This window comes from Lampetra planeri, chromosome 8 (genome assembly GCF_965212315.1).
Source record: "Lampetra planeri chromosome 8, kcLamPlan1.2.h2, whole genome shotgun sequence".
NCBI lineage: Eukaryota > Metazoa > Chordata > Hyperoartia > Petromyzontiformes > Petromyzontidae > Lampetra > Lampetra planeri.
The window spans coordinates 13,797,593-13,825,240 of record NC_136114.1 but is presented as its reverse complement, the minus strand read 5'-3'; the positions used below and the strand labels follow the sequence as shown (position 1 = coordinate 13,825,240).

The following is a 27,648-nucleotide window of genomic DNA, read 5'->3' as shown; positions in this document are numbered from 1 at the left end:
ATTTAGTCAACTCCCCGATGACTCACGCGTTTGCATTTTAATGACTAAGTACATGTCCTAAAATTGTTAATAATGATGATGTATAGCCTATTGTCAATCCACTGCTGGATGAGGGCCTCGCCATGCTGTGTAGGTCATGGGAGGGTTTGTTTGAGCATACTTCACCACTCCGGTTGATGTGGGGTGGTGGGGGTAAGGCGGGTACAAAACCAATTAAGATAATGGCCATGTATTAAAGTCAGATATTAGTGCACCAACCCCCACCGCACAAGGCGCACAATGTATAGATTATTTTTTCTCACGAACAAGGGAGCGTAAAAGCTGTATTTATTGGCGGACGGGTTCGCATTGTGGATTTATAATATCAACGTGCGCATACACCGATTCGTAGCCCTGGAGTTTTTCAAATCGAACTTCGCTGCCCGCTCGCAGACCCCTTCTTCTCAAGCCCCAGCAAAGTCGCATCCAAGGGAGGTTTTACGCGTTCACGACCTGGGGTCAACGTGCAATTGACCCCACCATTGTTCGCTGAAGTTACGATTCTATTCCCCCCCCCATTACATTGCAGATTGCTAATTAATTTCGGGTGACACATTCACATTGGTAATTGGCCGCAGGTCTGGTATTTCAAGCGCCGATTATTATTTTTGTTGAAAAGAAAACGCAAGCGGGGGGGGGCGACGACGACCCCTTTACGCGATGGCATTTTACTTTCGGCCCAGGAGCCTGCTGTGGAGCAGGATGAACTTCAACGCTCCAATCGTTGACGTATTAAACGTGGAGGAGTGGCCATTTAGCCCACGCTCGCACGTCACACGATTCGGTTTCCAGCCGTGCCGGCAACGGGACCGCGATGGCCGTGAAGGCCGAGGCACGCCTGCCAGACTCTGCCTCCCCCCCCTCCCACCGCGTGGGATCCGGGACAGTCCAGGGGGACGTCTCGACATGTCACGCTGCTCGAGTCCATTTTGGTAGCAAATAGCGGGGCGTTTTTGTCGCAGGGTTGAGTCTAGGGGCCTTATCGGTTCTTTTTTTTTGCCGTGATCGTTGGCACGGCCGCCGTAAAGGCCGGGCGGGACCTTTGCGCTGATTTTTTGTTGTTGTTGCGCCGTGCGTGAGAGTCCTTTTTTTTATTAGTGCCTCGTTCGGGAGCGCGGATCCCACGCGCGTTGCCGGCGTGAAAGTTCACTCGAGCAAAAGTTCGCGAATTACCAAGGCTGCACTCCAACCCTCTCTCCCCCAATTAATGGCGTGGTGGTGAGACAGTGCAGAGTCCGTAACATTTGTTTCGATTTGGATAAACGTCAACGGTGTTGGGTGCTTTGTCGTTACGCCTCTTGGTTTTGCACTTTATGTTTGGATGTTAGAAAATTAAGCATCTTGTTCTCATGGCGGTCATTTAATGAACAATGCAAATAGTACACGGAAACCTGCATTGGATTCCTGGCAATTGCCTCGTATTCGTTGGGTGATATGCTCACTCTCCTTGGTTTGCCTCCCACCTTCAACACGCACTGAGCAGCACAGACTGTGGTTACTATCCCCATGGCTGACGAGGCACGTGGGGGCCTTCATCCAGTAGTGTATCGTCCAAGAGATGGAATTGACGATGATATTCACAGGAAATCCTCGCTGGAAAGCCTCGCTGAGGCAGGAGGGTGGTCCTGCACTGGGATATTTATCCATAAATCCCGTTAGTGAGAGTTTACCTTTGTGTGTGGAGGGAAAGTAGAGAAGCTAGATAAAATTCGCTACAAGCCAAGTTTTAATTTGTTTACCCAGGTGAGAACTCCATATAGACCAGGACGCGTCTCGTGTGTAAGAGTGACCTGGGTCTGAAAAAGTGACCACATCGGGGTGACACACACACCACTGCTGCCATTCCTTGTCCATACCTTGCAACCCCACACCTACAATACCCGGCAAGCCCCTTTGGTCCAAGTAAAAACAAGGCACGATGGTGCTTAGCTCCTGAGATCCAAAGGGGACAGGGCGCATTTAATGGTGATTTGGTCGCAGGCAGATGCGTTTAATGCGAATGGGGAAGTTTGATTAAGTAGAGGAGTTACGGAATGTATTTCACCGGCTGAGAACCCATCGAGCATACAAAACCCACAAAACTCTGACCGTACGCATTTACTGCTTCGCCTAAATTTCGATTTAAAGCTTTCGTGACTGCAGGGATTCATCTTCTTGGTTCTTTCGGTAAAGTCACGTAGAAGGGAAATAATAAAATAATAATAGATTTTATTATGTTTTATTTTTATTATTTTATTATTTCCCTTCTACGTGACTTTACCGAAAGAACCAAGAATATACTTCGCCTAACCTATGGGACACGGGCTCGCTGCCAGATTGGCCAATGCCTTGGCTGTGATCACTGTCGGTGCGAGGTGAAAGACAGCACCCGATCACCGTTTGCCCCTTGCACTCCCATATTGTGCATCTCTCTCTCTCCTCTCTCTCGTCTCTTCTTCCACCGCAGCTCCATTCTCCCTCCCTCCCTCCACCCCACAACCCCCCAACACTCTTTTCCGTTGGAGCCAGCGTCCTCGGCCCCCCTCTCCCCACCCTCCTTTCCTGTCCCGACAAACCACACACAGCCCCACACTCTTTGTGTTTATATAGAGAGTGAGAGAGACTCTGAGTTTCTATTGGGCGGGCGTATTCCTCCTGATGTAACTCCATCGCAACATTGGACTCGCGGCTTTCCCCCCCCCACCACCACCATTCCGTCTGGCATGAGAATGGTCACAGATGTTGCTCAGAATGGGAGTTTCGCGTACATTGGAAACCGTTGCCTTCCACAGCCAGAGACCACATGTGGCCCGGTTTTTTTCCCCGGAGCATTCGTAGTTCCTTGTGCTCTCTTAAAAAGAAAAAATTACAGTATTTTATTTTTCTTCTTGGTTCTTTCGGTAAAGTAACGTCGAAGGGAAATAATAAAATAATCCACCGCAGCTCCATTTTATTATGTTTTATTTTGTATTTTTATTCCTTTATTATTTCCCTTCTACGTGACTTTACCGAAAGAACCAAGAAGATGAATCCCTGCAGTCACGAAAGCTTTAAATCGAAATTTATTTTATCTTTGTTATCATATTATTATTATTTTACAACAACAAAAAAGCATTCCCACTTTATCGGAGTGTAACGCAAAATTGCCATTTTGCTTTGAGCTGGGATCTACCACAATCTTGTTAAAAGCCAGAACGCTTTCACGCTGGAAAACCGGCACGGTGCTAAAGTAAAAAAAAACGATCGTTGTCAATACTGTGCGCTGTATTGGAACGGACGAAGGGATCTATGACAGCGGCCTGACCACCCCCCACCACCACCATCACCAAGTACCTACAGCGTTGTAGTTTGCAACAGGGTCGTATTGTATATACGTTAGTAGAATGTTGCTCACACGTGGTTTGCTTTTCAAGTTGACGATGGAGGAGATGGGGGGGGAAGGCCGAGGGGCAGGGGTGGCCGGGACAGATGATGAGGAACGCCTGGGCCATGGATGCCCTGGAGAGGAGAGACCGCAGGCCTGGAGATCAATGGAGAAACGTATGACAATTGACTTATCACCCTCACCGTGCCCCCCCCCCCCACCAGCCAATCGATGAGTTGTCACAATAAAATCGAGAAGCGATTATTACTTCGTGTCTTGTTATTCTTACCATTGTGGTGAACCTAGCCTGGGTCACATGGGCCTATTACAAACGACGAATACGAATCCCCTCCATATACAAATCCCCTAAAGGTATTTTTTTTTCTTCCTAGATGTGAAAATCCCATGTCATTTGCGTAACATTTTCATGAATCGTAAACAGACGCTTGTTCACTCGCGCAACGCGATGCACGCATCGTGCGATTTAAAAATCGATTCTGATCAATTCATTGAAGCTTCATTGCACCCATAGAAGATAGGAAGGCACATAAAGATGCTAGCGACCGATTGTTCCAGGCAATGCCTGAACAACTTTACATATAGATCTCTATTTAATCACCGTTTTGTGAGCACAGGCCCAAAGGTCCAACACACAGAGTGGCCAGAAACAAAACTGTTACAAATTGTAATGGACAAAAGTGAGCACCTCCTTGTATCTCCACTATCTCGCAGGCGAAAAGCTAAAACATCGCGATCCATAGCTGCGTGGGCATTGGGCATCGTCTCTGGCCGAGCGAGGTGGTGGAGAGAGAACACAGACGGGGCCCTGCACACCCGTTGACAGATGCAGACTGTGTGCGAGTCCGACAGATACAGGGGGGAGTTGTGTGTGTGTGTGAGTCTGGGCGTGGGAGCAAAACGAGCGGGGACTGTGGCTCGGCCTGCGCATGCAACGCGGAGCTATTTGAGGGCAGAATTTTCCAGACAGGAATGCAGCGGCAGTCTGAGCAAATTCTGGGGCAAGGAACGCGCGCACACACGTGCCCATTGAGTGCGAAGCCTGTGCACGTTCGAATACAAGTCCCCCTCAGTGTGGCCCGCACTTTGAGTGTGTGGCTGTTTGTGGGTGGTGAGCGGGAGGGTCGCAGTTAGCGCGCCGCGCTGCGATTCCCTGCTCGCGGCCAACATCGGCGACGATCATCTGAACCGGTCCTGGGCCCTTCCCTAGGCCGACTCGGCCTGAAATGAGTACCTGGTGCAGTGTGTAAACATTTCCAAGACGGAGTCAAAGGCGGCCGGGCGTGGTGCTGGCCACCCACCCAATTCCTGTGCCGTGGCCGGCCTTCATAGGTGCTCGCTAACAGCACTTTCCCCAACGGCCTGTTGAAGTCTACACCGGGAGTGGATCTTGGTGTTTGTTAGCGCGTGTGCACGCGATGTGTCGTGCACACGGAGTAAGTTGCGCGAGACCACGTGGTCCCGTCGCCGCACGTGTGCGTCCTTTGAAGAAACGCAGAGCCGTCCACCCCTCCTCCACTTGGCTACTCGACATGGCCCCCACACCCCCGGCTCAGGAACACGAGTCCTCATTGCCCCCCCCCCCCCCAAAAACGCAGCCTTCCACCACCACCACCACAGTGAAATCGTCTTCACGTGCGGTGTTGGTGGGTTGGGGGGGGGGAGCTGGCTGCCTCGCATGTGGGGAACCACGCGTGGCCACTCAATGCGCTCTCAGTGAGCACAAGTTCCCCCGCGCCACGCGACCGTTCGTACCAACTCGAGCTTGTCGCCTTGCACCCCGCGCTGTGGGCGCAATGGCCCCCGTGATGAACGCCGTTCAAGGAACGGTTTTGGGGAGCCCGGCCACATCCATCTCTCGCCTCATGTTGTTTATCGCGACACTTCGTCCGCATCGAATTTTAGGATTATAGGGCATAATCATGAGAATATGGGATTACAGTGTTGTGGATGGGCGTAGCTTGCGCTCTTTTCGCCGACGATCCCCACTCGCAAGCCCAGCCGAGCGGCGTTCCAGAAAGAAGAAAAAAAAACACACGGAGCGAGGAATGAAGCCCTCGAAATAATCTCGAATGTCTCTCGTGGCCAGTTGACGGACACTCATTGGCGTTCGCGAGCTCCCATCTGGGCAGTGCCGAGGACGCTCGCTGCTATTGTCGCTGGCCCATGCAGCACAGTCGACTTGCTGCCAACCAGAACTGGGGGAAGGCGGTGGGCTCCGGGCAGAGGTGGGGGGGGGGTGGTGTGCGGTCGAGTAGACGAAAAGCCAAAATTGCTTCGGCCGATGGAACGAGTCGATCTGTACAATTTCGCCGCTGAGCTTTCCAGCAAACGTCACGTCGCCACCACTGCCCCCCCCACCTCCTCCCCCGCGTGTCGTCCGTTCAAGGAAGCCGATCTCTCCCGTCCGTACTGACAAAGCTGCCGCTGTGTGCCCCGGCCGGCCGCGTGGAGTTGCCCTCGCGGAGGACAGCGCCCGCCTTTGTGTTGCTGACCATGAGCCCGTGGAGATCATGTATTACTTTTGATTTTTATCGTGACTCGGATCTCATTGGGCTCTCCTCTCTCTCTCCCCTGGGTTACATAGAGAGCATCGAATGAGTTCGGTTTATGCAAGAGGTGGCCGGGGAGTTTCCGATGGGGGGGGGGCTGGGATGGGGGGGGGGCAGAGGCACTGAGGCAGCACCGTTGAGAAACCTCGGTTCGAATTCAGGTTTCGGTCGTCTGTGATTAAACCGAGTGTTCAAGTGCAGCGAGTTGATGGTTTCGCCCCCCCCCCCCGGTCACCCGTGACTGCACAAAAACTCCCCGCATCGGATTGTTGGGTTTTTGTCACCGACAGGCACCTGGCTGCATTTCTCTGCAGCGTCGGGGACACGAGGCAACGGTTCGCTCGGTAGTTTTACGACAACAGCCTCTAGATTTGAAGCTTTCGTGACTGCAAGGATTCATACTCTTAGTTTTTTCGGTAAAGTCACGTGACTTTACCGAAAGAACTAAGAGTATGACAACAGCCTCCTTAACACAGGGCGGTGACGTGAAGAGCCAGTGGCAGAATTGGACGCTATAGAATAACGACGTTCTTTGGAATGCTTAAAAATCATGAGCAAGCACGATATCTCCGTTCATGCCTTCTCCGCTGCCACAGCTGAGAGCCACGGTCCATTTCACACACCTGACCCTCCCCCCCCTCCGTCCGTCCGCACCCCTACTCGGGTTGGTTTCGCTCTGGAATGTCAGTCCGCACGTGGCAACAGCAGCAGCAGCTGTGGTTTGGAAGCAGCTGGGGGTTGTGGGAGGGTGGCGGAAGCTATTTCATCCAATGGGAAGTGCGGAGAGGGCGGTTGAGCAGAGGCGATAGGTTCACTTGGGGCTTTTGGATAAGAAAAAAACTAGTGGCTGGGATTGGGGTGCCGGGCGAGGCGGCGTGTGGGAGGTTGTTTGTTTTATAGAAGAACTAATGAAATGACAATTGCTGTGCCAACCTAGCAAAGCAAGTCCTTGTCAAGAAGGTGAACAAGTGGATGGCACCCTCTCACCAGCCCCTTCCCACTCGCCTCCCACCACCACCAACTCTGCCGAGTTCTCTCATCGGTCCCTCGGACAGGCAGTGGGATCGTGAGTAATGAGCGACGTTTAAAAGCTGCCGCTGGTTTTTCCCCAATTCTTGCCCTAGAATTGCCCATCGTCTGCTGAACAAAGAGTGTTCATCAGGCGCGGTGCTGATCGCCCATAGATCGCCCCCAAACAAACAACTCGATCCACCCATTGCGGTATTTTGAAGCTGGTGAAAGTGGTGCCTGTAGCCGCCGTCGAACCGAGTTCATCCCCCCACGGCCAAGCGTTTGCATCCTCAAGCTTGACGTTTATGCTTCATTCTCGGTGGCAATTGATTGCGAGCGTGCGTGATGGGGGGTGGGGGGCACAATGCTTCACGCAACTGAATTTGAATCGTGGACAGCGGCTAACATTAGCGGCAAGTGGTGTTTGAGGCAGTCCTGGGCTTCCCTCCTCGGTCGGCTCAGCCTTAAATAAGTACCAAGTGTGCCGTGTGTCATCGTCAGACAAAGGAGGCCGGGCGCGATGCTGGCCAATGCCACCACCCCTCTTGCACCATGGGGGCCGTCCATAAATGACGTCACGCACCTAGGGGGGGGGGGGTCAGACTTTAAATAAATATAGACAACGCGTTCTACTTAATTAAATACACTTTTTAATACATGTTTTTCCTACAAAATCAGAGTGCAGCGCCACATTAAATACGCACTACAATGAAAACGATTTGAAGCGATTTGAAGCATGTTTTATTTTTTGGGGGGGAGGGGGGGCAGAGCTTTGTGACGTCATATTTGAGGGGGGGTCTGACTTTTTGTGACGAGGGGGGGGGGGGTCAAAAATCGCGTGACGTCATTTATGAACTGCCCCATGCCAGCCTGAATGGACGTTCACTCACGACGCTTCCCTGTTGACGTCCAACCTTGGGCCAACGTTGGCATGTAGTTTTTTTTTACCGTCGGAGCAAAGTTGGCCCTGGCGTTTCACGCTGGCTGGGTTGCCCCGACATTGTAGAAGACTGACACGGGGCAATGTTTATATCTTTGGCACTGGACTTGCACTCTTGTGAAATGTCGACGCAAGCATCTTGAATTGCTATGGGTGCAAGGTAACTTGGTGAGGGTTCACCTCTGCTCCTAGCAGCTGATCGCTGAGCGGGTGGGCGAGAGGAGGGGGGGCGAGGGAGCGAGGGAGCGATTTGGATGGAAACACTGTGAATCATTTATCAACGGAACCCTCTCGCTATCGGCTGGCTACGGCGCTGATTGCTCCCAGGGCTCCACGTTTGTTGTGGCTCCACCATATGGGGGTCCCAAGTCCCTCCGCCAATGAAATCTGGCTGTTCGCCAGCGTTGCCATTGATTCGCGGAAGCCTGACCCTGCTGATGGAGACACGGGATGTCGAAAACCGGTCCGGAGTTTTTACGGCTGGTATGATGCTCTCCCACGACGCTGTTTTGAGTGACAAACAAAAATATATTTAGTTTTTTTTAAACTTTTTTTTGGAGAGAGATGTATGAAGGAGAGAGAGTGTCTCTCTATCTGTTCTGCCATATGGGTCCAGTGTGTGCGAGTGGCGCTGCCAGTTGAAGCTGTGCAGGCTTCCCTGGGCTAGAGGCGTCTGCACTCTTATTTTTTTAATGACGTAACTTCCACCGTAGTTTCGTAAGAAAGTCACTTCTTTTACAGGCCTTTGCTTTTAAGGCCCGGATCTACGGTGGAAATTTGACTCTGTGCGTGAGATACCTTATGAGGTATCTTAAATATTTCATAGCGACATGTAAGTATGTTATATATGTGTCCCTGTGTCCAGCGTTTTAATTCTCACCTGGTTTGCAACGACAAACCCTATCCATCGTCTTGCGATGCAGCTGCATTTGAGACGCCACGCAAGTTCCTAAATCGTTTTGTAATTTTAGGGCACTGATCAATAGCAATGCATTGACGACGAGCAGCGCCGATGGTTATGGGGTTGAGCGGTGGCACAGTGGTCGGCGCACATCGCTATCAACCCGGCAAACCCCCACTTCAATCCCCACCAATTATGGCTAACGTGAGTGGTAAGCTGACCAGCAGTGACGAGCACGGTGAAGTATGGTCAAAACAACCCTGTGGGAAGTCCTTCATCCTGCAGTGGATTGACAAAGGGTTGTAAATAATTATTTGTAAGGCCGACTGAGCTACACAGCTAAGAAGTGACGTGACCACAAATTATAGCTCTACGAAGTGGCTTCTCATCATGTGGAAATGTATAGCAGCCAAATACTCTAAACGCGTGTTTCTAAAATGTGGAGGGGAAAACCAGAGGACCTGGAGGAAAATCCACACAACCACGGGGAAGAACACGCAAACTCCAAATATACGGGCGTCAGGGTCGGTTTCGAACCCACGACCTCCTGCGTACCAGGCGAGGTAGTTAACATCTCGCCACTGCGGCGCTGCCTCGTGAAAATTTTGCCTGTAACGATTGCCCCCCCCCCCCCGACGTTGCCACGGGGAGCGCATCGGCCTTTAACGCCACCACCTTCTGTCCGACACTGGGCTCACGGAGGCGAGGTGTAAGTGTAAACACGGAGGTGGCCGAGGGGCTGTTGACGGTGGGTAAATTGCGCGACCGTGTTTGTCTGGAAGGCTCGAGAGTGGCGGTTGGTTGTAGTCCACTGACAGACTGCCAAAACGCTGTCCCCTGTGTCGTCGTTAAATATCTCTCTACGATCGACCAGCGGCGGAGTTCTGCTGTGATGCGTGCACACCCAGGTCGGCACGCTGCTCTCTCTCTCGCACCCGGATCCGCTGTTGACGTTGTCGATTTGCCTTTTGATGAAGTTTTTCTTGCAGAGTTTGCCAGATCATTTCTGGGTTATCTCTGCTCTCGGGGACGGTCTGACTTTTTTTTGGTCTTTTACAAACAAGGACTTTGTAATTGAGCAGCGGAATTTGTCCCCTTCCGTGCAGGTGACCTCGATCCAAACTTTCACCAAGGTCACGAGAGAATGACCGTTTTTTGCTGAGGTTGAGATGGAGGCAGTCATCAAAACAAAGTCATTATTTTACAACAACCAAAAAAGCGCACCCTAAACAGATCGGCAATTTCAGATGGGCAACTTGTTTATTGAGTCTGGCGCTCGTGCGTTGGTAGCTCGTTTGCAGAGGTTTACGGTTCAGCCCAGCGGGCCGCCCTGGTAAACACTGCGCGTGTTTTAACCATAATCGCACGCCGTCACGTTTTCACAGTGGATATTAAAACTCCCCTGTGAGGTTATAAAAAAATAGAAGGCCATGTGTGTTGGCGTCACGGTACAAATATGCCAAACCATAAAATGACTCACGATATGTCTAATTTTCCTACATTGGGCAAATCCCACAGGGCAACATCCTCACCTCCTGGAAGACTATACCTGTCTGTGAAACATGGCGCCTTCATGTTAACCCTGCACCATAAGAATGGCGCGAATACCGATTAAGCACGGTTGGCTACGTACGGTGCGAAAGAAGTTCAGCATACGTACATATGCAGTAAGGCATCGGAATTTTTTTGAGTGTTATCGCTCTGCTTGTGGGTTTTAAGTTCAACACTTTTCTCGCGACGGGGGCTTAAATATCGCCGTCAAATCTGCTATACACTCGCCAAAAAAAAGTTCTTACAATCGACAGAAGCATAACCGTATTTGATGCAAGCATGATACTTTTGGGGCTGCATTTTTTTTCGATTAGAGAACCTTTTCTCGGGTTAGATCGCATAAATATATAAAAAATATTTACATGTCAATATTATATATTTACACAATCTAACCCAAAAACACAAAAAATATTATGGATATTGCTCGAGAAAGCCTACGCGTTAAACTGAGGAGAGGCATGTTTTATATTTCAAGAGGAACCTCGTTATGGTTGGTGGTCAGGCTTGGATGATTGGACTCAGCCCGCTAACGGTTCGCAGTTTTGTAACGTGGCCAATGATTCTTTGTTTGGGTGTCACCGGAGACGCAGAAAGTTTCGCGTTCATTCTCACCAGAGACCGTATGGCATTGAAGGAATAATATTTGGGAGCGTCAAATGTTTTCACGCTGCGCCGCGGTGTTTTGTCTCGCGCGTTCACCTCGTACTCGGCGATCACCGTCTAAAAATGCCCTGAAATCACCCGGCATTCTCCATCCTGTTCAAACGCAACCTTGGACAAACTTACGATTGCCACGGTCACCATTCCCAGATTGCGAACTCCGTTCCAGTGCACAGAACCCACAAGTTGGAATGTCCTCGTGGTCGGCCTTAATATTCCACATCTACATTATTTAGTCGTGTGTATGTGTTAAGGCCATGCTACAGAATCACCTCTGCCACAATTTCTATGAATGCTACGTCTAAGCTTCGTCAAAGTCAGAGGCTGTGTATGCGGTTGATTTATGTGCCAGGATTTTATAATGCTGTTTTTGATTTTGTCTTTAAGTGCTTGATTTTTGTTTATGCTATTTACAGAAGGTTCGGCGTGGGCTTCATGTCAATAATTTATTGTCGCTTTTGTGCTGTTGTTACTTTGCACATTCCCACCCTCCAACGTCCTGTAGCTGACACCACTGCCGACAGTGTAGGCCTTTCGTCGTCCCACAGAGCAGATGGGCTCTGTGGGCCTTACTGGCTGTAATGAAGCCGGAGTCTGAGTCATGGGAGGTGTGGAGTCCAGTGGCCGTTGGTGCGCACATTGGACCACAGTTTGTAGTTTAAATGTCTTAAAACGAGCGCACGTTTGACACGGACCCTGCCGAGTCCGATTTGTTTTTCTTTTTCATAGAATAAGCAGAAAAGAGATGGAGCAAACGCAGCGTCCTCGCTTGGTATCTCATGATTCACCTCCCCCCCCCGTAACCACCCCAGCGATTCCACAATTTGTGGTCAGAATTGGGTTAGATAATCATGCTGAGCTGAAGTGCGTCACTGCTGCCTCCTTCCAAAACGTTTGGCCGGCAACAAAGAGTCGGCCCGAAGTGCCCTCTCGAAGAAGGGGTCCCTCCAGGTACCCGCCTCGAGTGGAGGGCCCTTCCACCGGCAGTGGCGTGTGAGCGAGCAATTGCAGGGCCGCGCCTCTACCTTGCCCTACTCTCCGACACGTTAAGCCGTGGCAATGAGCTTCGGCGCGCACGGCTGTCCGGCACACGTGTTTCTGTTCACTTGCGAATCGATACGTTTGGTAAACTTGTGAGGATGCGGCATCAGGCTGTTGTTCCCCCCTCCCCCCCCCCCGAGGGCTCCGGTTTTTATCAATGCCGGCTCTCCAGGGCACGCCTGGCTTCTGGATCGACTGCATTCCCTTCAAAGGCCTTGTCGCGTAATGAGGGGCCACGCGTCGTAAAGACGGGGTCTGGGGGTTTATACTGGGGGGGGGGGTCAGGGGTCATCACATGTCATGTGGTACCACGTGCTCAACCCCCACCCCCCCTGCCATATATATACTTGTTCTCTTTTTGATCTCCAAGCGGCTCACCCTTGCCCGTTCCGCCCCTCCCCGAGGCACCCTTGAGGTTGTGCAGCCGAGGCCTGCTCCCCCGCCGCTTGGCCCCAAAGGCAGCTCTCGTCGTCCAGAACTCCCGCCAGCAGCCGCCGCCTGCCCGGAGGATCGCTGCTGGGCGCAGGCCTCCCTGTTGCGTGGGGTGCGATATGCGCCAATTGGGTGCGCAGTGACGGTTTACTGCTGGCCCGGGAGTTTGTTTGCGTTTCCAACAGGGCCGCCGCCAGCTTGAATGTGTTTTGATGAGAGCGGCCCTGAACTTTTGAAAACGGGGCACTGTCCAAGCGGCCCGGGGTTCAATCCCTGGCCAAGGCAATCACAGTGCCGCAGTGGCGATCGGTGTCTGTGCCACATGTTGGGCCTTCCTCCTGGCTTGGCCTGGCCTCAGATTGTGTGGATGGCGTGCGGTGCGAATTGCTGGGAAGGCAGGAGTGGCCGGGCCGCGAGCGACGTTGGCTCCAGCAGCCTTAGTAAGGATGAAAATGGAGTGCGAGAATGTAAGTGTAGGTCAGGTGTGGGTCAGTGTGCGTGTGTGAGACAAAGGATTTGTTGGTCTTTGTGTGGGTGCAAATGAAAAGCATCCGGGTGTGGTGCTGGCCTCACCACCCCCTCGTGTGTCATGTCAGCCTTAAATTGTGCTCACTCACAGCACTTGCCCCAACAGTTTGTATTGCTATACGGGGGGGGGGGCGGGGGGTGGGAGGGGATCTCTGTGTAGAGAGTCGGGAACGTCGGCACAGTGGTTAGCACTTTACGCTACGAAAACCTGGCAATCTGAGTTTGATTCTTGCCCCCCTGGGCAGCATCAGTGGCCAATATTTTGTCCAATCCCTGGCCTCCTCTCGGTGAACTCAGCCTTAAATAAGAGCACCGACAAAACACGTGGCTGGGCATGGCGCCGGCCTCATCGCACCCCCTCGTGCGCCATGCCAGCCTTAATTGGTGGTGGCTATGCGAGCACTTGCCCAAAGCCAGCTGTAAAGCTGTGTGGATGGATGGGTGGATGGTGAGGACGGGGGTGGGGGGAGGGATCTTTGTCGTGCGTGCGCCCTTGTCCGGTGCACATGAAGACAACGTTTGTGAGTGAGATCGTAGAACGGAACCCTCAGTGCCGGCGAGCAGTATTTGGATGCCATAAATGTCCACGTGATAAGCCACTTCGTTGAGCTATCATTTGTGGCCAGGTTGCTTTTGAAATAGAGCTGTATAAGCTGAGCGGACGTTACGGAGTATAAAAAAAAAGTTTATTATACTTTAGCTTTAGGCATTGCAAGGAGTCAGTGGCATCGTACGCAGAATGCAAACAGCACGCTCAGACGGGCAATCGCAAAACGATTCACTGGCTTTGCTCTGTCTGTCCGGAGCCGTGCATGCGTGCCCCAGGTTCACCGCGACAGATGTTCAACTTCACCGACGCGCAGTGGCCTCAGCGTGGTGGCTTGAGTTGCCGCTCTGGAGACCGGAAGATCGTCGATTGACGTTCGGTCCGCCGGGTTCACTATGGCAATCGGTCGTTGATTTCTCACCAAACAGAGCGGGGCCAGCGAGGAGGCTGCAACCCGCATGGCCGAAAAGCGTGGGGGGCGAGGGCTTCATCCGGCAGCGGATCAATAGTAAAGGGCTCGTCACGTAGATGACAGGTGTCGCAGTGGCCGGGGAGTGTTCACAAGGCCGCGCGGACGTCTTACTTTGGACTTTTAGTTTTTATTCAACCGAACAAAAGTCTTCAGCGCTCGTGCATTTGTTGCTGCCAGGCTGGCCCGGCAGTCGTGGACGATAAATAATGGCGGTGGTTGCTTTGCTCGCTTTGCACTTGGGCACTTGGCATCTGAATGCAATTAACCCGCTAAAGATTAGCACATGCTGAGGAGCAGCGTGTAAAGTCCAGGAAGTTTCGGGGGGGGGGGATGGGGGGCAGGGTGCCTTTGTAGGATAACGGACGAATCGTGTGTAAGGAGAAGGCCACGTCTGGCAGCCATGCATCTTTTCTTGATGATTCGCAACAATGTGGCCGGGACTCCGGGGTCTTGTGTGGGTCACGTGGAGCGGATGGAGACAGGCCCCTGGGGGCCTCACTCGAAATTCTCACTTCATCGCCCGCCGCGGGCGATCAAGCTGCGGAGCTACGGAGTGGCCGCTAAGTGGCACTCCGATTTCTCGTGGCGCTCCATGAGAAGCCCCTTGGCGGGGCTCCGCACGGAGGAATTGACGGGAAAGGTCGCATCGGTCTTGGCATCGGCCCAACGGGCTTTTATCGCGACATGTCAACGGTCGGATGACCTAAGACAGTCTCCGTCTCCGAGAAGCGTTTGTGTTCGCTGCGCTCTCCCACGCGTGATCAGGTTGTGCAGCGTCTCGTTCAGCTTGGCGCCCGTCGTTTCGCCGCGCGTGCTGGGACCTTCTTCAGGCATTGAACTGAAGAGGGCAGCTGGCCGAACAATACACGGTGCAACCAGTACACACACCGGAGAGCCGTACTGCAGCACAATCGCGAAAACCTGCGCAGGAAAACCTTTGTACTCGAATTGTAAATGTTGTGACTTTACTCTCCAACACACTGGTGTGCTGAACTAGTAACTAATTGTCACATTTTGTTTACTTGACAAACATGACTAATTGGCTCTGTCGGGTGGTGGCAGGTTTAACGACACATTAATAGTTACACAATCTAACCCAAAACAACCTCTCTTATGGACCTATGCAGTAGTTAGTTTTTTATCGCTGTGTTGTATTTTAATTTGCAAAAAAAAACTCGGCACACTTTGAGCCTATTAAACGAGCGCATAAAAAATCAACGGTGTTTCTTTCTTCATTCTTTCAAACCCGTGCACGGCAGTAACGATTTAACACCAATCCAATAAAGCCCACGTACTGCAGTCGCGATAATTCCGATGGAATTAATAAAAGGTGTGTGTTTTAAGCGTTAATTATTACGATCAATAAAAGGGCGAGCGTGAAAAACGTCCCCGCATCTCGCGAGTCGCCTCGGCTCGGATGCTCGTTTGGCCCCACGTGCTCATTAGTGTCGGCCATGCGTCTCACTCCGGATCAAGGAATCCGTCGCCCTCGCCTCCAACTCGATCGAGAGGAGAACCTCGATGCCAACCGCGGTGGCCCACAGCCCCATCGCGGCTGCACGCAGAGTTCCAAGTTCGCTGGGCTTCGATCCAATGCCCCAGAGTTCTCCAGAGCAATAACATCGTTGCATAGCGTCACCCACGAAAGCATTAAACTGTCTGTCAAAGATGTGTTTGTTTTTATAGTTTCAATTACGTAACAATATATTTCTCAACGTTTAAAAAAAAAACTTGAATGGCTACACAGAAAGCATAATTTATTTTTAATCAAACCTAGTAATCAAAAATATTTGAATATATAAAGCAGATAATTGCATTTTCTATCATTAACTTGTGTTTTGACAGTGCTGAATGAGATGGCTCATTTACCGACAAACACGTTTTACAAGTTGACGTTTGTGTCAGGGCTGGTTGTATGTAGCAATGTTATCTTAAAAAGTGTGCTGGAGGTACATTTGAATGGTTGCGACACGGGGGGGGGGGGGGTGACAGGAACATGAAGTGCAAGGGATAAGTGCCAGTCGGTGTCGTGCAAGCCAGATAAAGCATGGCGACAAGTGTACGAGTGTTGACCAAGGATCGGCCATCGTTGATCCAAGGTGGCAGCTGTTTTGCTGGCATTATTTTTCCACTGCTGGATGAAGGCCTCCCGATGCGTTTTGATCACGGGAATCGTTGGACCATGCTCCGCGCCGATCACTGCTGGGTTGGTGAAGGTAGCCGCGCTAGGACTGGCTGCGATATCACTTGCCGCTGAAGTTAGCCATAGCTGGGACTCGCTCTCAGGGCGCTAAGTTCACAGTGCGGCGCGCGAACCGCTGCCACTGCTCTGCCCCTGCTGAGAATGGTCCACGCTGGAAACGGACCACAACGTTGTTCATGCCCCTCCATTGTTCGCCAATTTTCCAGGTTCCGCATTCAAGCGGCCGCTCTTGAACGGCGCGGCCTTTTCAGTGTGTGCGTCGCACGGCAACATTTGACGACGCCTACAAAGCCAAGCCACGAAAGAACAAAAATCGTTAACCGAGCATCGCCGCTCCCTGTTGCAGTAAAGGCCACCCTCTGCTCTTCCCTGTCAAGCGTCGCGGTACAGCCCTGAGTCTCGTGACGTCATGGGGGTCAGGGGAAGAATGCCCCCCCCCCCCCCATTAACATGAGATCCTCTTTGTGCGGGGGGTGTAAATTCGGGACTGGGGGAAGGCAGCTAGGCAGCGTCGTTGAGTGCCGCCGAAGGGTTTTCGCGGTCGTGCCGCGCACCTCCCTTCGGTGTGGGGTCCGAAACGTCGTTGGACTTCGTGCTGAAAGCGCGTCGGAAAGAGAGAGAGGGAGGGAGCGTTCACCCACCACTCCTTTGCTTCTCGCTCTTGCGCTGACCCCTGGTATGTGACCCCACGCACGTGAACTAAACCCGGATGCTCGGAGCTGCAGTAAAATAATAATGCGAGGAGCAATAATTAAATAAATGCCTCGGCCGGGTCCACATCCGTGTGCCCAAAGGGTGGCTGCTATTGATCCCCAATCAGGATGTGCGGCTTCTGCCATCGTGAGCGTTGTTCACACAGTGCGGTGGACCGTGCCTGGCACTCGCCCCCCCCAACCCCCGCCCCCCACCACGCTATTGTTCCTCGTCTCTCTGGAGCACGCGACTCGTGTTGTTGTTCTCGGGGGCGGGGGGGGGGTGTAGCCCCCCTCGTCGTATCAACTCCTTCCCGCCGTGCGCACACCCAGGACACCCAGCCACCCAGCTGCGGTCATTGAAGATGCACGGATTGGGAGTGAAAGGGACGGCGGAGTTCTGGGAAGGCGGGGATTGTGGGGTGCAGCAAACTACTCCGTCTAGGAATCATTGCACTTTCGCCAAAGCTGCGTTGTGCTAAGAGAATGGCGCAAACACCAAATGCACGAATTATTGTTCTTATCGTTTGTTGTTTTCGGAATCGACTTCGTTTCAACCAGGATCTGTCTCGGTCAGCTATCCAACAATTATATTAGCACCCTGCACACCACATCCAGTATGCCTCTCACAGTGACCGATACTTCAGTCGACCGGTGGCCCAGAATATATTCGGTTAGAAATGTAGGCCTGGTTATCGGAAACATCTGTAATATATACGAAACATCTGTTCTGTCTCCATAAAAAGCAATATATATTTCCATCGGCCTTTTCCCTTTTTCAGACCAATATCCAGCAAAGTTTATTTGGAGCGAGCAAACTCTGGGCCAGGTTTTGTCCGCCTGACTCTGCTGATAATGCTTCATCTCGCGAATTGAACGTTGCTGGGTTGCCGGATGTTATTGGCAAGAGCACTCCATCGAAACGATGGTTGGGCAGGGGGGGGGCCCTGTTCAACGATCTCCTGGTCATGAGGAGATCTACTCTTGAGAGGAGGGGGGATAAAAAAGAAACATCTTAGCCGGCATGGAACTTTTGCCGTAGTAGGAGTCGTCATGGCGGCCGCGTTAGCGGCGGCGAGGAATGTGGCGTTGGCCTGAGATCCAAGCCCGGAGTGTTGTGCTGTTGACACTGTGGCTTTTTCCTGTAAATCAGTGTGCAGAACTGAGCCCAGTAAATAAAGGGTGACCTCGCCTCTGAGTCCCAAAGAACTCTAAAAGGACACGGGAGGATAATGACAAAGCCAAAAGCCGTTGAACAAAAAGCCTACTGCAATGGAAACATTTTCCTGGCTTATTTGTTTAGACATGTCATATGCAAAAGAACCCGTTTATAGAGCGCATGAAAATGTCTACTTTTACATACAAGGTTCAGGCACTGGGTGATGAATGCAGGCCACCTGAATTTGATGGCCAACCACGGATAACATCAGTGGTGCGCATTCCGTCTCGCATGACCCGGGGACCTGCGGTGTTGCTGACGAGATATGACCCTTTGACCTATGTCAAAAACACCTTGACCTGAGTTTCAACCGCGCCGAATCTTTATGGCGTTTCGGAAGCGGTTTTCTAAACGCTCTCAAAGAGATCCGCGCCGTTCGTCGGAGAGCCCTTCAGCTGCTGCTGCTGCTGCTCGGTGCAACGTTTAACATCCTCACCAGTCTCCTTCCCAGTGCTTTGTGTAAAATATTTCTGCTTCGTAGACTATTTGGCTCGAGGCCCAAAGACGAGTCCGTGCTGCTTGGGAAAGGAATTCCTGCCATCTGAGCTGCGATCCTCGGAGGCGGTGGGGGGTGGTGTGGGGGTGGAGGGGGGTCAACGCAAATGCAGTGGGATTCATTCCCGGGCTGGGTCTGAGCTCGTCAACGCAGAATGCATCTTCTTGGTTCTTTCGGTAAAGTCACGTAGAAGGGAAATAATAAAATAATAAAAAGAAAACATAACAAAAAATATAATTATATAATACTTATTATTTTATTATTTTTATTATTATTTTATTATTTCCCTTCTACGTGACTTTATCGAAAGAACCAAAAAGATTAATCCCTGCAGTCACGAAAGCTTTAAATCGAAATTTAACGCAGAATGCATCAAGACGTGTCCATGCCAATTGTCGATAGTCGGGCGGCAGCGGTGGTAATGGCAGCGGCGGCGGTGGTGGTGGCGACGCTGCTGCACGTTGCTGCCTGAGATGCAGCACAGTGGAGGCAGCAGCAGCAGCAGCGAGGGTTGCTGGATCACCGCACAGATGATGTTGCTGTGAAACTCCCTTCAGTTGGGGGTGGCCTTGGTGGGGGAGCCGTACCCTGGCTCGCCAGGAGAAGGCGGTACGGCAAATGCGGACTCCACCTGTGATGGAGCAGGATAGAATATTGCCCCCTCGCACACATGGATTTTCTTCGGGTATTGTAGTTTCCTTCCACATGTCAGCACCCATTCATCGGCCGCTAACACCTTAATATATAGAGGTTTGCAGAACTCGGGCGATTGTTGGCATGGCTGTTGCCTTTCCCGCTTGTCTGTGGCTCCTCCTGGCGCCTCTGAGTCTTCCTCTCTCATTGAGAGCGAGGACCGACTACTGTGCTGTGAAGAAGGGACATTGACTAAAACGTCACCTATTATATTTATTTTTATTTTAGGGCCACAGTCTTATTGGCAAGTGTGCTGAGTTTTTTGGTATTATAGAATCGATTGCAGCAAGATTGAGAGAATCACTTATGAATTATTCGTGCAGAGTTATATGAATTGAGTCAACGAGACTGTAGAAACTGGAAAAAAAGCTCATGAGATATCATTTATATCGATCCGCTGCTTTATGAATGCTTCCCGCAGCTCTACTCGTCATGGTGATAACACGACCATGCTTCGCCGTTGCCGGTCAGCGTGGGTCGGTAAAAGCACTGCGTCACCGCTCCCATCGGAGAAACGGTATGAGGTGGGGGAAAAAAAAATGTAACAAAATATGTAACAAAAAATGTACCCCGTCGATCCTTCAATCGTTGAATCGAATCACGATCCCTGAATGGCGCCAATTCATGGAATCCCCCGATGGCGGTGATGTTTGGCGACGGGCGGCGACGGGCGGCGGGGGTGAATCGATGCACACCGAGCGCGCACCAAACCCTCGGCGCGTCTCGCCCGTGTCCGCGGGCCGGTGGGTAACGACGGGGAGAAGGCTCCCTCGGGCATACGTCAGTGATGCTCGCCATCCATTCGGAATATCCCAGTTGTGGCAGAGGGGGGGATGGCAAATACTGCTGCTGCTGGTGCAGCAGCGACGACAGCGTTGGCGGCTGTGGAGGGATGCGGGGGGAGCATCAGGGGGTGGGTGGAGAGAGAATTCCTGACGTAATTGCTCCTTTCTTTGCTCGCGAAGCCGGTCGCGCATAACTGGGGGGCCCGGTCAATATATTTCAAGAAATTGCAGTAAACCGACTGAATGTTTTGCTCTTTAATAAGTGCCCTCTATTGAGAAAGTCCTACGACTTCTGTGGAAAGTCAGATAATAAACGGCCAATAGGTGGGGTGGGGGACTGGGGTTGGGGTGGCGGGGGTGCTGGATTGGCCGTGCGTGTGAGAGCGCGTGCCTGGACAGCACGGTGCAATGAAATAGAAATGGGCACTGTGGACGATGGTGCTCAGTGTGGAGGCTTCACGGGCAGGCGGTTCGATCCGCGTGGTGCCCAGCAAATGGCAGCGTTGTGAACGTGAGCTGGCAAGGTGTGTATGTGGAGAGTGTTGGTGCAGCGGTTAGCACACTGCGGTTAGGAACAGAGCGACCCCAGTTTGATTCCCGCTCATGACCACCAACACCAGTGACGATTATCTGGGCCTCCCTATGTTGATTCCGCCTCGAATGATTACCTGGCGCGTTGTGTAAACAACGGCACTCACCACGTCGTGTGCCGTGCCGGCCATCGTAGGCGCTCGCTTAACAGCACTTGCCCCAACAGTTTGTGAAGAATATGTAGGGGATCCTTGTCTTTTGTGGTGTGTGCGTGCGCGCATTCGAGGTGGCGTGGGTTGCGCGCTGCACTACAAACCCAGAGGCTTGCGTTTGTGTCCCGGACACGGCCAACATCAATGGAAAGTGGTTTTCAGAACTTGGCCTGAAATGAGTACTCGGTGTGGCTGGGGGGGCGGTCTTCCTCCAGCAGTAGATCGATTGTAGCCGACGGCGATGATGGTGCGATTTGCAAATACTGTACCAGTAACCGGAGGCCTAAATGCTAATTACACCCATCTCCTTACCGGTTGATTTACGACGGGAGTACCGATTTTACCGTGTACCACATTTACGACATTCATATAATGCCACTGGTGGATTGATTTTACGACGCAGAAACGTGACTTGTACGACGCGTCCTCCCGACGCGACTCCGAACGTGTTCGAACAGAGTCGGTCTAGTTTGGTTGTCCGCCTCGTGATGCCGGTTGTAATTGGTGGCGAAACGTCGTACTCAGATTGTAAATGTTGTCGATTTGCTCTCCAACACACCGGTGTGTTGTACTAGTAACGAATTGGCATTGTTTTGTTTACATAACAAACCTTAATAATTGGCTGTGTTGGGTGGTGGCGGGTTTAACGACACATTTATATTTACGCTTTCTAACCCCCCACAAAAAAAAAACTTATATTATCGGTCTGGTTTTTCCAACGTGACTTGGCTGAATTGAAGTGGAGGAGCTTTCGTTGTTCTCAAGTGTCCTTTGTGGATTTTTATCTCGTGAAACCCCGTTGAAGTACGGCCGAGAAAAGGGAAAAGCGCGTCGGTGAGTGACGTTTCTCACTGTTTCTGCTGTCTGTGGGGAAAAAAGTGGGTCCGGTTTCAACGACGATGACGACGACGGGTTTCCGGGAATGCGTCGTCGTAAGAGCGGGGACCACCTGTAACGTGCCTTTGTGTGCACCAGCTGTGCCCACTCTGACCCGGTTTCACCGCTGTATGTAAACTAAACTATGAAACACATTTTTATTTTATTTTACCAAGTAATGCCTACTGAGCTATACAGCTCTTTCTCATAAGTGACCTGGCCACAAATTATATCAACGAAGTGGTTTATCATCACGTGGACATTAATAGCATGTTGATTCTAAATGTGGAGGGGAAAAACCGGAGGACCGGGAAAAGTCCATGCCACCATGGGGAGAGAGACATGCAAACTGCAAATATACACGTTTCAGGGTTGGAATTGAACCCACGACCTCCTGCATACCAGGCGAGGGAATTAACACCTCGCCACCACCCACCCCGTTTTCCCTCCACCAGCACCTGTCGGAGAATCTGGAGGAGTTCTCCCAGGACCTCTTCAACACACTGTTCGAGGACCCTCTGCTGGTGGACAAGAGCATTCTGATGGAGGTGGACCTCACCCCGGCTCAACCTCACATCCAGGCAGAGCACAGCTACTCTACCCCACAGTCTCCGCTCGCTCCGCTCAAGCTCGACGACTTTGACCAGGGTGAGTCGATCGGGCTGGGAGGGAGGCTCCATCCCCCCCCCCCCCCTTGCTCGCCACTGACAATAGCCGCGGCTGGGAATTGGAACTCGGGCGGCAGGGTTCAGAGTTGCGGCGCATCAACCGCCGTGCCACTGCTCGCTGCAGCGCCAACTGCGAGGGTAGCCGCGATAATATCGAGAGGACTATATAAATCTCCAGGAGCTTCCCCGTGGTCCTTGCAAGCCTGCAGATTCACTCCCCGACTCTCTCGGCTGGTTTTGGCTACAAGATATTACTGCTTGGGACCCGGCCCAGGGAATGCTGAGCCAGAGTTCATGGAGTGCCCAGAGTAGCGGCTGCCATGTGGCTCTTTCCTGGAACCTTGTGAGCTTATAAAGTAAGCAAATTCCTCATAATAAGGTTACACTGTCATTTTTATCTCCTACCATAGTAAAAATGCAGATTCAATAATATGATATGAATTTTAATAAAATAGAATAAGGTAAGAATCGAATAACTTTTTAGCAGCCCCGTGTCAGGCCACTGCTAGAAAAAAGTCTCACCATGCCGGGTCAGCCATGGGTGGTTGTGTGAACATATTTCGCCACTCTGGCTCAGTGCTGGTTGTCGAGGGCAGGATGGGGTAGGCCTAGGACCGGTTCGGATAATCGGCCGTCACCGATGTTAGCTTTGGCCAGGAATTCAACTCGGTTCACTGGGTTCATAGCGCGGCAGGCTCGGCACTTGAACACTCCTAAACTAACAACACAGGAAGTTAATTGCATTTGAAAACGAGGCTATAGTTTTATCCTTTGCAGTGAAATATTTAGTCGATGTAAGCGAGAGAAACTAAAAGCCCCCCAAATTCAATCGTGAGCTAAGTCTTTCCGAGCTGGCGATAATGCGATGGAAAATAACTATCTGTGCGGCTTTTTTCGAGTGAAGCAAGCGGAATGTTGGCTTCTAATCCTGCCCACATGTAGGCCTGGCTCTGAGCAAATAATTTTATGCTTGGTGGGATTTCAGTTTCAGAAAGCTTTGATTGGGGATCTCATTATTCTTGGCACGCGGGCACGTTGTCGGTGTCGGCTTCAATTGTGCAGGCGTCGTTTGGCCTCTGCTCCACACGTGCGAGCTCTCGGTTGAACGCTTTTAAAGGAACCGGTTTGAATTCGGCGTTTTGGCTTTTGGCGAGAGACGAGAAGAGATGAAGATACCCCCCCCCCCCCCGTATGGAATCAACACAGATCAACACAAAAACTAACACTTGTTTTGTTTCTGCAGTGTAATTCCAAATAATTTTATCACACATCTCATGTGTATGCTATTTATAATATTAGTGGACTGTGTGTGTGTGTGCCAGTATTGGGCCAGTCGTGTGCAAGGAGTCCTACTTAGGAGACTTTTTTTGTAAATGGGCATGCACACACACACAAAAGACATAGATCCCCCTTGGAGCCTTAACATACTTTTGGGGCAAGTGCTGTTAGCGAGTACATATGAAAGGCGGCACGACATACGAGGGGGGAGACCCACACGCACCCGCTAATTCTATTCTACATTCAAATACATATTTAAATACTGCCCAAATCACGTTCATTCAAATAAGTGCGCAATGCCAATTATTTGCACAGGTAAGCCTGGCTGAGTCTCAAGACTCTTTTTTTGTTAAAAGGAGGAATCCAGATACATTGGGATGCCTGGCCAATTCTGTGCATATTTATAATACGAGGGGGCTCCCTCCCCTTACCCCATGGGCACATAGCCTCGGGCTTGTTGTCCACGGAACAACTGTATCATCCCTTTCCCCTATAGTCTGGGCTTTTTAATTGGCTCTTGTTCAATAAAATAAAAAATAAAAAAAATTTAAGTGAAGGGCTGACGCTTAACACCACCTCACCGCGTTGGCACACCGATTCATTGCAACTCCTTCAAGCAAATCATTTAATGGCAATTCAAACGATTCATCACCATTGGCGTCGCCGCCATCATTATCATCGTTATCTCTGTAAGAAATGCCGCCGCGTATATGTAAAAAAAAATATATAATCTGAAAGTCGTGGTGCTGATAATTTAGTGGATAATAATTGGGAGGAGACGCCGCTGCCGCCGCCGCCACTGAACCGGCGCGGCACAGACACAGTGCTGCAAAACCCGAGCTCCCCCCGCCGATAGCTCTCCGTCGCCACGCTCGGCGAACTCCACCGAAATTGTGCCGCCGCTGTGGCCGGCTCGGAGCGAGCGAGCTCCGTCGCAGCCCCGCACGGCCAAGCTCCCTGCCCCGTGCAGCACGCGCGTTTGCTGGAGGTCCGGGGCATTTTGCATCACCGCCGCTCAACCTGCACCATATTCTTCGGTGTGAATACAATGTCCCGCGTGTGCGGGTCACACCCATTGCTCTTTTAAAAGGCCTCCGCCGTGCCCTTTGTTTGTTAACGCCTGTTCAGGCGTGACGGGGCCCGGGTGCGGTTCTCGTTTTCATTTTTTTTTCGTTATCGAAAAAGACAAAGCGTCGGCTACGCGGGGGCGTACCTGCGTGTCTTTACACAGCCTGCACGTTTTCGTGTTTTCATTTTTTGCCTCATGGGAGGTTCACGGTTTGGTGGGCGCTGTCTTTGCATAACCGGATTTGCGTTTGAAAGAATCTCCCAGGAAGGACGCCGCACCTGGCGAGAGCGAGTGAGCTCATGCCGCGGCTCGGTAACCGCGAGAGCGACGTAGAATGCCGGGACCGCTCAGACCCGGGTGGATGGGGGTGGTGTTGGTGCGGACATACAGCGGTGACGCCGGTCAGAGTGCGCACAGCTTGTGCACACGAACACAAAAGTCGCTCACAAACTCTTTAACCCCACGACCTGTTGTTGCCGTGCTGACGGGCGGCCGCGTCCGGAATGATCTCATCAGCTCGCCTGGCTGCGCACCGAACCGTCCGCTTCCTGCTCCGTGCCCTCATTTCGGCGATCAGATTTCACGGCGGCGCAGCGCGGCCCTCGTCGGTCAAATCCAAGAGCGAGCGAACGAGCGACCGGTGGAAGGCCGTCGGTCCCAACACGGTCAGCTCCAGGCATTGTTGGAGCGCTGGGGCCACCACCGCTGGCATCCTGGGCTTTTATTTCGAGTTTCAAACACCAGCAATTGGATTGTCTCAGCCTGGTTTGCCTCTGGCTTTACAAAAAAAAAAACATAGATCTAAAAGTTAACTTTTGTCACTTAATATGGCTTTACGTATTCCAGTACTAAGAATTAAAAAAATGGTTTTACTGCCATGCGACAAAATAGTTTTTCTTTGCAGCAGCGGTGTGCGTGGGAAAGTGCTTCCTCCACAAGTCGCTTGAAGCAACCCCACGTGTGGTTATGCGATTCCACTTTCTGCCCCCTGTGTTTTCTAGCACACAGCGCACCGGCTGATGCGCTGTTCTCCGCAGGTCCCATACGGACTCTGTCTCTTGACTTGACACTCATCAAAGCAAATTATCCGGTGATGCTGCTGATGTTGCTGCGTTGACAGTGGTGCAAAAACAAAGCTCAAGACAATAATCAATGACGCGGTGGCCTTGAAATCAAATATTTATAAGCGGCGATGTGTCCTGAAATGGCCCTTCTTCTCCTTCATATGCTCCTTCCTTTTTCTCCTTCCTTCTTCTTCACACGTGAATAGAGAGACAGAGTTTATGACAAGAATTGGGGGGATTGGACTTTACATGATAGCGACGGCTCATTCCTGAATACGATTGGAGACGGCGTATCAATCTACGTGGCTTTGCCGAAAGAACCAATCATATGAATATAAAAAAACAAAAACCTCAACAATTATCTGACACTCGTCGCAAAAAATGCAACCTGGTATCGCAAACCCTCCCGTCCCCCGTGGCAGCCCCCGCGGTGGCCTGCGCACGCAGCACCTTCGTAAAAGTACTCGCTGTTCGACCCCGACAGCCTCGGGTCCAACAGTCGCGTGAGATTGCCGCCCTTTAAACGTGCGCACGACGCGACTGCCCCCCCCCTCCCACCCCACCGGCGACGATCGGACGACGCTTTACGATTCTGCCTCCGCGAGGAATTGTCAGCGTCTCGGGGGCAGGGTGCGGCCTCCACATCGTTTGATCACCGCTCCCGGGCAACTGCTCCGTCCAGCGCCGACGCGCCCAGCCTCTCGCGTTTCCTCGACGGCCGGCAGGGGGTGGGGGTGTTGTGGTCCGCCGTCCCTGACGGCCGCATGCTCTCTAATTGAAAATGCCCCTCTTATTACCCCGTGGCAATTTTGTTGTCAGTATGGGAACACGTGGCTTTTATGTGATTTTGTTCATCATCGGAATTCCGTCAGTGTTGTCGGTGATGTTCTAGCCACTGTTGGATGAAGCCCCCCCCTACTCACCGTGGCCCCATGAGCTGATGTCATGGCATCGTCTCTGCAGGGGACGTACTCTCCGTTGGCTTCTCCCTCCTTTGGTGGCCATTCCATCGCCAGTCTCGACCACCGATGTTGTTTCCCTCGCCTGTTATGCAGGAGGTCGTGGGTTCGATCCCGACCCTGACGATGCCTGAATATTTTGAGTTTACAGGTCTCTCTCCCCGTGGTCGTGTGTTTGTTCCTCCAAATTTAGAATCAACGTGCGTTCAAGAACATTTGACCTGATATAACTTTCCACATGATAAGCCACTTCGTCGAGCTATAATTATAGCTCGGTGGGCCTTACCTGGTAAAAATGAAAATAGCTTAGTTTTTAAATAGTTTAGTTTACTTACTCTTCGTGACAGTCAACACAATGTCTCTAATTTGCATTCGTTCAATGTTTTTTTTTTCTCTTTCGTTATCTCAATGTCGTGCCAACCACGCGTTCGGCTTTTTTTCTCATCCAGAGTCCACGTGCGTCATCACGGAATGACAAATCTCTCGCACGTCTGCGTGTTGCTCGGTTGGCGTGAGGGTTTGCGTCGGTGTGTGCGTGCAGCTTCCAGTTCTTGCTATCCCACCCCCACCCACCCACGATACAGCTCTCCGCGATTCACAACCGTCAGGTGCGTGCGGTGCGCAGCGGAAACATTTGCATGTGTAACGAAAACTAAAGATTGGTATTCTTATAAACGAGGCGCCGGCTACGAGAACTGAAGTTGAGAAACGTTGATGTCGGTCTCCGAACATGATGGGGGCCACGTGTTAGTAGCCACATGTTGCCCGTGGAGTCAGCATGTAGCTTTCCTGACAATTGCCCCAATCTCGAACGTGTTTCCCATCCTAGGAGCTGTTACTTAAAACCTCCTAATCACAATCCAGGCTT

At 51.6% G+C, this 27,648-nt stretch overlaps 1 protein-coding gene across 1 annotated transcript in view; it reads left to right on the top strand.

The window, feature by feature from the left end:
- CREB3L1 (cAMP responsive element binding protein 3 like 1) overlaps positions 1-27,648 on the top strand; it is a 57,921-nt gene that overhangs the window by 6,840 nt on the left and 23,433 nt on the right. Inside the window, 1 exon segment of the mRNA XM_078597116.1 lies at positions 22,198-22,390. Within this exon segment, the coding sequence (XP_078453242.1) occupies positions 22,198-22,390 (193 nt within the window).